The 11,683-nt window shown below is 41.6% G+C and overlaps 2 protein-coding genes across 2 annotated transcripts; both read right to left on the bottom strand.

Moving 5' to 3' along the window:
• Window positions 1-440: 440 nt before the first annotated feature.
• psmg2 (proteasome (prosome, macropain) assembly chaperone 2) lies at window positions 441-5,791 on the bottom strand. Its single transcript, XM_030063540.1, has 7 exons — window positions 5,608-5,791; window positions 4,893-5,064; window positions 4,165-4,223; window positions 3,782-3,900; window positions 3,046-3,225; window positions 2,017-2,137; window positions 441-1,069 (listed from the first exon to the last, which is right to left on the bottom strand). Exons 1-7 carry the CDS (start codon window positions 5,662-5,664, stop codon window positions 989-991), a joined length of 789 nt encoding a protein of 262 aa, XP_029919400.1. The 5' UTR covers window positions 5,665-5,791; the 3' UTR covers window positions 441-988.
• A 1,351-nt stretch (window positions 5,792-7,142) lies between these two features.
• LOC115367763 (probable 2-ketogluconate reductase) lies at window positions 7,143-11,436 on the bottom strand. Its single transcript, XM_030063672.1, has 5 exons — window positions 11,049-11,436; window positions 10,019-10,190; window positions 7,744-7,922; window positions 7,538-7,634; window positions 7,143-7,299 (listed from the first exon to the last, which is right to left on the bottom strand). Exons 1-5 carry the CDS (start codon window positions 11,425-11,427, stop codon window positions 7,143-7,145), a joined length of 984 nt encoding a protein of 327 aa, XP_029919532.1. The 5' UTR covers window positions 11,428-11,436.
• Between the last annotated feature and the right edge of the window lie 247 nt (window positions 11,437-11,683).

Raw genomic sequence — 11,683 nt, 5'->3', positions numbered from 1 at the left:
ATCCTCATATAGTAGTTCACACATTATTAAAATGATGTGTGTGTCATTGTCAAAGCCAAACTTTAATGTTACGGCTCTTATTAAGCTCTTCCCTTATTTCAGCTGCGTGCACAAGAACAACAGGATATTTCCCTACTGAAACCACAACGACCCACCCAAAACAATGATGCTGGTAGAAAGAAAACCACTGACCTAGCAATGCTGCAGGATATGATCAAAATATGCATCGGCGCACTTTCACTTTGTCATAAGAACAACTTTATAACTGGTTGTAACATGTTTAGGGATGGAATCAAATTACAATGTCGGCAGAGGCGGTACTGCCAGGAATACAGTATGGCACCTGGCCAACCACTTTCAGTCAAGTGGGTGGAGGCAGGATCGAGTGAGGCTCCCACAATCAAGTCTTTTTGTTTGGTTTGAGATAAATTCACACCGAATTCGCATGAGTCAACAATGTTTTTTATTTAAAAAAAGAACAAAAAACAACAAAAAAAAGTGCTAAAATACTAGGAAATATCATCGGCATTGCAGAAGTGCAGATTTAGAGAAGGGTTCTGGCTGTGTGCTTGTGTGTGGCCCATTTACAATCATATTTTAGGCCCCGTCATCCTTGAGTGGGCTGGGTAAACTAAACATTACTAACATAATGATTGTGAGTCATCACTGTGATGCATCTTGTAACTGAAGGCAGTGTCTTCCAGGGTTGTCAGCTCCTCCCGAGGACACAAATAGTCGCTCTTCTCACTGAGATGATCCGATGCCAACTGAGCGTTAATGAGAAATTCTGAAACCACAGCTGAGACACAGCTGACAGAGGAGTCCGAAGCCGTTGTGACCGGAAAGCTCGGCTGTTACCCGGGAAAAGAGACGGACCCGAGGGAGTTTCTGTACAAAGTGACCATTCATGTTGTACCCGTAAACTGGCAATAACCTCAAAAACACTAAAAATAAAACGGTGCTTTCCTGTATGTGCGTGTGTACTGTATCAGAAGAGAGCGGGAGGGATGCCACTGCCGAACAGAAGCCTCCATGAAGACGGGATCTTCCACTTGTTGGCCTCTTGGCTCTGGAAATGGAGTTAAGACATTATGCGGATTAGATTTTTATAATCTCATCACCCACTGTACTATAAAGTTGTATATAAATCCATATTGTGGACAATCAATTTACAAACACGTCACTGTGTCGCTTGTAAAGAAGCAGTTCACTCACTCAAACAGCACAAAAAGATTTCCCACCCAACCCCGGTGCAGTCTATTCATCCAGATAGTTTCCAGTCTGCCACAACCTTCCCTGTTTCCCGGCACAATGGGGGACGAACTCAACCCATCCAAAATGTGCACATGAAAAACTCATCAACAGCAGCGCTTTCCGAAAAAGTAATGACACAGGTAGCTGGCATGATCCATAGCCCTCTGGAGCGAAGGCTTTTGTTAGGAGGTATTTCCTGCCAACGAGCGCTGGCAAACTGTATCACCGTTTTTGGCAAGGGCTGTTGCTGCTGAATTTTTCACATGTAAAACCCATCCCAACTCACTGGGCTGATGTGAAGGACACAGGAGACATCACGGCCTGGAAACCTTGCCAAATCACTCATAAACTAAGTGGATGCACCAGGGGCAATCAGAACCAGAATCAGAAATATTTTATTCATCCCCAAGGGGAAAGTGGGAAAATATAATTTTTTGTTGTATTTTGGGTGAACTGTACCTTTATATAACAACTCCTTCTCTGATATTTATGCTCCTATCTCTACGATGTACCAAACTAGCCAGAACATATCTAGTAAACAATAAACTTGTCAATCTATCAACAAACACTGACAGGAGGCTGACATTAGCTCAGGCAGCAAAAATAAATAAATAAATAAATGAATAAATAATTATAATAATAATTATAATAATACTAATAATAAGTGGTGCAAATTATTACATGTCTCAAGGATATAGCATATACAGAGTTGTGTCTCAAAGCAGAGCACAGGCAGGCCCTCTGCTCAGGAGCGTCACTCACAGGTTTGGCCTGCAGGTGGAGCCAGTCGTTGAGGTGGTTGAGCAGGGTGAAGGAGTCGGGGATGTTGTCGCCCTCTGAGCAGAAGAGCAGCACCACAGCCAGAGGCAGCTCCTCTGCACAGCTGCACGCCACACACACACACACACACACACACACACAAACAAATATGCTCAGAAACAGGGTTTAGTCAGCATGCCCACTTTATAATAATGTCACAATAATGGACATTTGTAAACGTGTACATGTGACACTTTTGTAAATAGCCCCTCTCCCTTGTGTCGTATTACAACAGACAGTCCTGTGTCCCAGTCCAAAGAAACAGACAGTCAGTTATTCAGCCATAACAACAGCCTGCGTGGTGGTGACACACCTTGTTGTGTGTGCATACTGACCTCCAAGTACTCTGTTTATTCCTATTTACTTCTTAATTGTTGCATTTCTATTTTATTTTTGAGTGATAGATGTAAATACTAGAAGCAACTGTAAACCGGAGTCGAACTCATTGTATGTATAACCACACCTGATCAATAAAAACTGGTGTAGTGGGCAACTGATTTCTCCATCATCAATAAGTAACAATATATGCTGTTTTTCATCAAAACATCAAACATCAAAAACAGTGAGAGGGAGGTTGTAGGGGAAAAAAACCTATGCAAAAAAGAGCAGACACAGGGGTTCATACTCAAAAGGTGTGCAACACAATTATGAATGAATAAATAAATAAATCAAGTAAAGGCCACACGCTAAAAGATGACTACAAATAAGCTTTATGCGTTTCAAAAAACTCTCAACCGCAAGCGAAGGATTCTGTGACTGAGAAGTGTGTGCATTATGTTTGGAGTTGTTTTACATTTGAGAATGCCTAAAAAATCCCTAGAAAATGCCTAATGTGTACAGAATTTTTTATTTACTTTTTATTTACATGTAACTATATGCCAAAAAACCCAGGTCTAGTTTCTCCCTGGTGCTCGATGAGTCAAATCGTGGTTTGACGTGTTCATGGTGGGGCCCTCGGTGGTGAGGTGGTACCTGTCCGTGAAAAGCCCCTTGGTGATGCCTCCTCCGGGGATGTAGAGGCGGGGCTCCGCACTGGTGTCCGTGAGGCCGGGGAAGGCCGCCACTCGCTCCATCTCCTTCCAGCCCAGCTCCTTCAGGGCGTCACCACACAGCTTCTGCAGGGCCGGAGTGAGCAGGTACCTCAGGGGGTCACTGCCAAACACAAACATCGACACAGCAGCATGAGAGCTGAAGTGCTGCAGCTAGGGTGAGGAAATGCATCATCAGCCTCCAGAGCACGAGGTCTCTGCTACATTTTGTCGTTCTGTTTGCTGTGTCTGCATCGCCTGCCTTGGTCAACCCCCCTGCTGCTTTTGCTGCCTTTATTTTGTCTGCTGGTGTGTTTTCTTCTGCATTAAGACTGTATAGTTTGTAGTTTGCCCACTGGGTTGAAACCTACTGCACTCCTGTCTGGCCATGAAGGACTCTCCTCTCTCTGTGATTTTTTCCATTTTTCCCCATATCATCTGTGGGTGTTTTGGGAATTTTTTTCTTGCCTGTTATGAGGATTAAGTCAGGGGGTTTTGTAAACATGTGGGCCAGTGAATCCCTTTGAGACGGTAAACAGTGATTTTAGGCTCAAAATAAACTCGAACTTGAAACATTTCCACTTGCTCACTGGAGCCCTCTGGTGACAAAGCAGCAGCCATGCCGAAAGACAGATTTAAATTCATCCACCAGTACTCACTTAGACACTTTCATTACGTACCTCTGGAGCTGCTGGTCATCCCGCTGGTACGCATGGCTGCTGGACAGCACGACTGTCCTGGAGAACCCGCTGGCTTTGATCCAAGACACGAGCAATTTGCGGAACTTTCTGGATTTTGTCTACGAAGAAATAAATCACAGAGCAGAGAATAAATTAAAGCTAATTCCATTCAGTGAAATTTCAACAACATTTCACTTATCAGGGCTGAAAACTAAGACACTGGAGAGAATATAGATATCAGAGGATGTTCTGAGCAGTCAGACTGTTGAAAGTCACAGTGCAATTTGATCTGCAAAAAACAACTTATAGAAATACACATATGAAAAACACCTAGTCTATATACATTCAATCAATCACGCTGATGAGACAGACCGCAGCTTTACCTGAATAATCGGTGCCCTGATCTGCAGCACTGCCAGCTTCATTTCTGCCTCTGTGTAGACTGTCAATGAAAGACAATATCAGTTGGGCATTCATAATGTGTAGGATTTATATAGTTGTTTTTTTTTTTTTTTTTATGACGAAGAATCAATTGTTGCATAGCTGTCAAAAAACTTAAAAATAATCAATAACAATGATCAGAAATATAATCAGGATCTTGTCGACTTAAAAATGGGACCATATCTTCATCGGGCAGTCCTTTAAAGCTGTTTTTAATGAATATCAGTCTACGGGACATCCTAAATTCAATAATCTGCAGCGCGATCCATAAGCGTAAGCATGTAAGTAAGTAAAGCTTTGTTTAGATGGCACTTTTTAAAAACACACAGTTACAAAGTGCTACACACTTATAAATAAAAACAAATCCATAAAAATGTACATAAAAGAGCACAGACAGAGAAGAGATATACATCCAAAGTCATTCCAAAGATCTTCGATGGAGATCTATGGAAGGGCTTGTCCATAAAAATGAGTCTTTACAGTCCAGAGATTCAGCAAAACAAATTGGTTGGGGAAGATTATTCCAGATTATTCTAGAGAGTTGGGGCGCAGTCACCTTTGGTTTGGTGTTTGGAATAGATAAAAGAACGAGATTGGAGGACCGGAGCGGCTGAGAGCTGGTTATGAGGAATAAGGAGATCGGAGGTGTAACTGGGGGCAAAGGTGGTACCTTCAGCGGCGGTGTGCAACTCCTGGGCGTCCTCTGCGCTGGAAGCGTACGGGTTGTTCCCGGCCATGGGGATCAGACAGTCTGTGTGGATGTAGCCCACCCGCCGCATGCTGAGGGTGGACACGATGAGGTCCACCGCCAGCTGGCCCACGTTCCCCACAGCCACTGCAGGCTGGACGCAAAACAGAGAGAAGAAACAAGAAACACAGAGGGACAATGGGAGTTTAGTGCAGTCAGAAACAATTAGACACAGATTGAATACTAAGTAAAGGCTGATGTATTACTCATGATAAGAAAGATATTCACAGAATCTTTTCAGATTAAAATGTAGGTCACATGTATACTTCATGCACTTGGAGTTTAGGATGTCCTATAAAGGAAAAGAGCAGCATTTGTTTAGAAACTTAACTGAGAAATATGACATTAGCTTTAACCTCCTACTCCTCCATTATAAAGGATTCATAGCATTTGGGGGTTTGCTGCTGGACTTTGCAGGGTCATATGCCAACAGGAAGGAGCTGAGGATTATAATCTCAAGACAAAACTCTCAAATTTCCATAGTTTGTTATGACAGACACATGATCACCTGATATAAGGGATTAAGCTGGCTGGCTAACCTGTGCAGTGGATAAGATACTGTAAAGACGTCTCTGGAGGAAATAATCACAGTGTGATGCCTCAGTGTCAAAGTGAAACTGAGCGTCCATGAACTCACCAGGATCAGAGTGAAGCCTTTGAAGCACGGCTGTGTGTTTTCCGCGGCCACAAACATGGCGCTGTGTGTCAGATCACAAACTGCTGGAGCTGAAATTTCACCAGGATATCTGAAATGATGTGATTTCAGCAGCTTTCACTACTATTTTCACGCTGGTGCGGCACGGCGTCGATTGTTGATGACGAAAGGGCCACGTTAGTATCCACTGCAAGTGCCTGAATGAAATGCCTCTATAGTTTTCTTTAGAAGTGCAGCGTTTCTTTTTTTTCCCACTTAATGAGATGAATTTTTTATTTATTTATTTATTTATTTTATCGCCTTGTGTCTTCCCCACAGGATATTATTTGAAAATAGTGGCTTTAGTATTAATTTCAAACAGGCAGAAGAGCGGTCAGCTTGCAGCGCTACAAAGATATTTTACACGTCAGAGATGTGCTTTATGCCATACATATAGAAACGTTTCTATATCTATGCTTTATGCGTTATACTGCCGAACTGATTTTTTTTTTTTAATGAATTTTAATTATAATTTAATTTGTGCCTTTTATTTGGATTTGCATGTGCACTCTTATTTGTCTTTCTATTTTAAAAAAATAAAAATAAATACTACTATTGCTACTACTACTACTACTACCACAGCTACTACTACTGCTGATGCTGCTGCTACTACTACTACTACTACTACTACTGCTACTAGTGGTACTACTGCTACAGCGACTACTACTACTACTACTACTACTACCACTGCTACTGCTACTGTTACTACTGCTACTACTACAGCTACTAATACTACTGCTACTACTACTAATAATAATAACAATAAGAAGAAGAAGAAGAATAACAAGATCATGTCACTGCTGGATCCCTGCTCAGGGGGGAAGGCCTAGATACTGATTTGTCACTCACCGGCTTACTGACTTACTTAACTTAATTGTTTCAGAAATAAGCGAGTAGAGTCTCCAGTGGTAACAATAAACATTGGTAATCATGATTGTTCTAGTTTTATATCCTACCTGACAGCACAGCACTGTTAAAACTGTTTATCTAAGTCACTGTATGTGAAGAAACATAAGAACCAAATTGTTTTTCTGTCCCGTCGCCAGGGTACATGGTCCAGAACATATTGTCATGCAGCATCTGTCTGTAGACACATTTTTGTGACCACAGTAATTTACAGTAATTTGATAGACACTTCATACTTACGCTGCAAGCTCCCCATTGGAAAAGACAATATGATCAGAGTTTGAAGCACTTCACTGCACACATCTACATTTTAATGAAGAGACACTCATTTGTTGTAAGTTTTAAAAATGACTTTTGACGTAAGATAAAGCGTTCATATTCATAACATCTATGTGTTATGTGAAAACAAATATATGGACATAGAAATATGTGATATTTAACACATTCAATTTGCTTAATAACAAGTTTGTTAAGTGGGCAGGACATTAATCACTTGTAAAATCATATTTATGAAGGGACACAAGTGTGTGAGCTTTCTGAACCAACAAAAGTGTCAGCACTCAGGAGTTTTGTTATTGAGATTTCACTTCATTTGGGATTGGCAGGCCATTCATTGCAGCCCGGGCATTTTCGACCATCACCTCCACCATCCTCCTTATTGTTTGGTAGGTACTGCAGCCAACATGAGGGGTTATCAGCACATTCGGCAGGCTGAGGAGAGGATGATCCCTGCACAAGATGAAGCAGTAGAGTTGTAGAGTATCATTAGATGGTCAATGAATGAAAGAGTGGGACTGATGACTTTCTACTGGATAAAGTGTACCATATGTTAGTATGGACTCTGCTACCATGTTCACTGTTGCTGTGGCAAAGTAAACTCCTGTATAGTTGCTACATTGAACTGCAAACATATGACAAAGTGACAGTGATTCAAATTGAAGTGAATGTATTTTCAGAGAAACAAAACCTTGGTAAAGGTTCAGGGTGAGTCACGTCTAAGGCTGCTGCATGAATCGTCCCAGACTGCAGAGCTTTGACCAGGGCATCCTGGTCCACAACCAGACCTGACGTGGAAAGAGCGTTATTAGGCTAAAGACCTGGTTTTCATCATACAGCAACAAATAATAAGCTCTTAATCAGGATCAGTATGTCCAGGAAACATTTCATGCTCACCTCTGCTAACGTTGACCAGAGTTGCTGTGGGCTTCATAAGAGACAGCTCTCTTTGGCCGATGAGACCTGTGGTTTCAGGGGTCAGGTTCACAGCCAACATGACAAAGTCCGACCTCCTCAGCAGGTCGTCCATGTTCTCACAGTAAGTCGCCCCCACCGCCCTCTCATCTTCAGCACTTCTGAACAGGGCCCAGCAGAAAAAGGGGATGAGCCTCATTGATTCCTTACTTTACTTTAAAAGTGAATGTACTGATTAGTAAAAATCACAAGAGAGGATGCAACTTTGAATCTTGTGATATATAACATTGTACAGTTTATCAACACCCTGGACATATCAGATCGTATCAGATGCCCAAAGGTGATTTTCACAGGCCAAAGAAGGAGTCTGTATGTACAAGGACAGTGAATACTACCACTAAGGAGGCACTGGGACTATGCATGGCCATGACTGACTGGAACCATGTGTATTCAGCTGAGGGGACTGAAAACAAAGTGGAGGCCCACGCCACAACAATGTTGGAAACATGCATGCCTAAAGAGTTAAAATAACAGACAAGCCATGAATGACAGAAAAAATGCTGGAGATCGAGCTCCAGTCATTGCTCATCTCTTCAATGATTCATTCAGTCCTTCAATATAAGTATCCCAAAGAAGCCTGGAACAAATCAATAAAACCAGACCAGACGAACATCCTTAACAAGTGTAACAGCTAAGCTTTTGGAGAAATGTGTGCAGACAGGAAACTGTGATCTCATCCCCTCTGTGGTAAAAGGTCGAGTTCAACGACAGCTGGTCTAACTAAATGCTGCAGTTCTGGTTCTTGGGACTCTCGTGATTGCACAGAGATCTGGGTGCCGCTGGCTGATAAGGCTTTTGATAGAGTCAGTCATGCAATACTGATGCAGCGGTTCAGTGAAGTTATTTCAGACCCCTGGGACATAGCTTCAATTCCTGATCACCTCTATGGCAGGACCTAGTGAGTACTTGTGGACAACACATACAGCCAATGGGCTCATGTAACATCTGGAGTCCCTCAAGGAAATGTCTCATCTTCACATGTGTTCCTTCTTTGTAGGAGTTCCAGGAAGACATTTTTTAATGACATACTTTCTGTTAGTTATGGCCAGTCAAGAGGACTTGCCACAAAGTCTCCTGTCAGATCTTCTCTCCTTGTCTGCAAGACTCTTTTTAAAAAGAAATCTGAAGTCTGTGCATAAATTAGTTGGATGTTAAATAGGTCTTGGTGTTGACATGGTCTCACAGAAGCCCTTTGATTTCAGAGAATCTGTTAGTGGTTAATAACATAGCCTACATGATAAATTGTAATATATGTAGCAAAAACTACACATTTGGTCAGTAACCACACTTGATAACTTTATGTTGCTGCATAGAACTCCGCGGCTTGGAGCAGTTGAGCCCTGTGGATCTTTATATATATATATATATATATATATATATATATATATATATATATACACTACTCACAAAAAGTTAAGGATATTCGGCTTTCGGGTGAAATTTATGGAAAATGTAAAATGTTCACGCTACAGTGACATTATATAATGAAAGTAGGGCATTTAAGTAGAAGCATACACTGGTGATTTCCTCCTCTCAAACAATTTCTTGAAACAAAAGCCAACAACAGTGGTGGGTATACCACAACAAAAAATGTCAGTGTCAATAACTTGTCATGTGCCCTTGAGCATCAATTACAGCTTGACAACGACGTCTCATGCTGTTCACAAGTCGACTTATTGTCTGCTGAGGCATGGCATCCCACTCTTCTTGAAGGGCGGCCCTCAGGACATTGAGGTTCTGGGGTACAGAGCTCCGAGCCTCTACACGGCGACTCAACTGATTCCATAGGTTTTCTATGGGATTCAGGTCTCAGAAAGTGCAGGCCACTCCATTTGAGGTACCCCAGTATCCAGCAGCCGTTCCCTAATGATACGACCTCGATGAGCTGGAGCATCAAACACCTGATGTGAATTTTACCGTTAAACTCCTTGTTAGAGAACAGCAACTTGTGCAAAAAGTACTGAAACATTGAACAGTTGGACATGTGCATTCAAAAGTTTACAGAAGGTCACATTAAGTTCACCTGTAAAGGTTATAATGCATTTTAGGTTCATCCTGAAATTTCACCCTAAAGCCGAATATCCCTAACTTTTTGTGAGTAGTGTATACATATATATATATATATATTTGGGTTTTATCCCTGTGATATGCTTTAAGAAATACATTTTCTGACCAGTAGCACAGTATTTGCTTTTACCTTCTGTTCCGGTTATGATACAGGATCTTCATCTCAAAGCCTTTGCCTCTTTGAGCTATTTTGTAGCCAATGTGTCCCATTCCAATGATCCCCAGAGTGGACCCTGTGACTTGAAATCCCATCAGGTTGGTTGGTAAAAAAGTGGTTTTATAGTCCACAGGTATTTGGTGACCTAGGAAAAAGGACCAAATACATTTAAAGAGGCAATGTGCCACCAAACGTTTGTAATAACCTCAAATTGCTTCTGCAAGAGTCTCTAATGGTATTGTAAGATCATTTACAGCAATGTTAACCTACACCTAAGCTGGTTTTTCCTTTGTCAACTGTCTGTATTGGGACCAATGTTTTTTTGTACTTTTACAGTACAAAAAGACACTAACTAATTAATTAACCAACTAACTAACAAAATGACTGAGTGAAAAACCAACTAACTAACACATAAAACTGGATGCACATCCTCTGATGCTGACATATATCCTGTTTATTTTGTTTTGTTTTATTTTATTTCTATTTTAAAACAACTTGTTTCATATGTCTGTTGCTTGACCTGTCACAACTTGTAGCTCCTTACATTTCTGATCTTATGTGTAAGACTGACTTGTGGTGTAGTATAAGACTATTGCATCTATGATAAATTAAATACTGTAATTTCCAACCACTTAAGACTGTATATAAATGCAGACAGTGGTAGCCACTAAATGGTGCTGAGGAATTATAAAAATAAAAACTTATCTTAAAAACTTAAAAACTTAACTTAAACTCTATTTTGTCCCTTTGCTATTTGGCTCTATTTTAATAATGTAAGTGCACAGTGAAAATGCCAACTGCGTCAGCTGACACACTTCCGTCTTGCTTGGCGGTGCTTTACGTTAGGTGTAAGATAGGCCCCCAAAACTTACACATAAAATCTTTTTTTAGGTTTAGCTTCGAGAAAGCTGTAGCCCTTGGTTAAATTTTGGGCTTGGATGGACATGTGTATTGGATCAGAGTGGTGGCACATTTTTTGGTTTGGTTCATGTGTTGATCTCACCCTGGACAATCTTCCGTGCTGATGCCAGAAGCAAACCCATTCCAATATCTGCAGTGGCATCGCTGACCACACCCGGCGTGTTAGTGACCTTCACCCCAAGACTGGCGATGAACAGTAGATCCAGGTGGTCGATGCCCACGCCTCCACTGGCGATCACCTTCAGGGAGGGAAGCAATCGAAGCAGTGAGGGCTCAGCTGCAGGACTTTGAGCCAACATGAGAATAGCCTGGATTTTAGGGGCATGAAGAGCAGGGTTTTGGAGGAACTCTCTGTAGCTGATGGTGTGGAAGTGTTGTTTCAGCAGGTCACTCAGCTCTTTCAGGTAGTCATGCTCGCTCCACGCGTCTGAGATCAGAGCGCACGGCTTGTCCTCTTCCATCACCTAGGTCGATGAAAGTAGAAAGAACTTTTTCACAGGTCCCAAACAAAACATAAAGTGGGAGATACTGCTTGGATGTCATCATACTCAGACAAATTCATTTTTTAAATAGGAGTGCCCCATCAAATAGTTTAGGTTTAATTTTAACCCTATACCAGAACAGGGGCATTTTACTCTGGGGGTTGATGGCCACAGTGCATATATCTGCTACAACTAGAGGGTGCTGTGTTATTTTCATAAAAACTAGCATAGGCAC

Source organism: Myripristis murdjan, chromosome 11 (assembly GCF_902150065.1).
Source record: "Myripristis murdjan chromosome 11, fMyrMur1.1, whole genome shotgun sequence".
In the NCBI taxonomy this organism is placed as follows: domain Eukaryota; kingdom Metazoa; phylum Chordata; class Actinopteri; order Holocentriformes; family Holocentridae; genus Myripristis; species Myripristis murdjan.
This window is presented reverse-complemented; position numbering and strand designations above follow the sequence as displayed.

What these genes read in the sequence shown, in the direction of transcription:
- psmg2 (XM_030063540.1), bottom strand. Translation starts at nt 5,664, where the DNA reads ATGTTTGTGGCCGCGGAAAACACACAGCCGTGCTTCAAAGGCTTCACT. An exon ending in AAGGCTTCACTCTGATCCTG is followed by an intron (nt 5,065 to 5,607) that starts GTGAGTTCATGG and finishes TTTTGCGTCCAG; the next exon opens with CCTGCAGTGGCTGTGGGGAA. An exon ending in AAGGGGCTTTTCACGGACAG is followed by an intron (nt 2,138 to 3,045) that starts GTACCACCTCAC and finishes TGTGGCGTGCAG; the next exon opens with CTGTGCAGAGGAGCTGCCTC.
- LOC115367763 (XM_030063672.1), bottom strand. Translation starts at nt 11,427, where the DNA reads ATGGAAGAGGACAAGCCGTGCGCTCTGATCTCAGACGCGTGGAGCGAG. An exon ending in TATCATAACCGGAACAGAAG is followed by an intron (nt 7,923 to 10,018) that starts GTAAAAGCAAAT and finishes GGCCCTGTTCAG; the next exon opens with AAGTGCTGAAGATGAGAGGG. An exon ending in TCTGGTCAACGTTAGCAGAG is followed by an intron (nt 7,635 to 7,743) that starts GTGAGCATGAAA and finishes TTTCCACGTCAG; the next exon opens with GTCTGGTTGTGGACCAGGAT.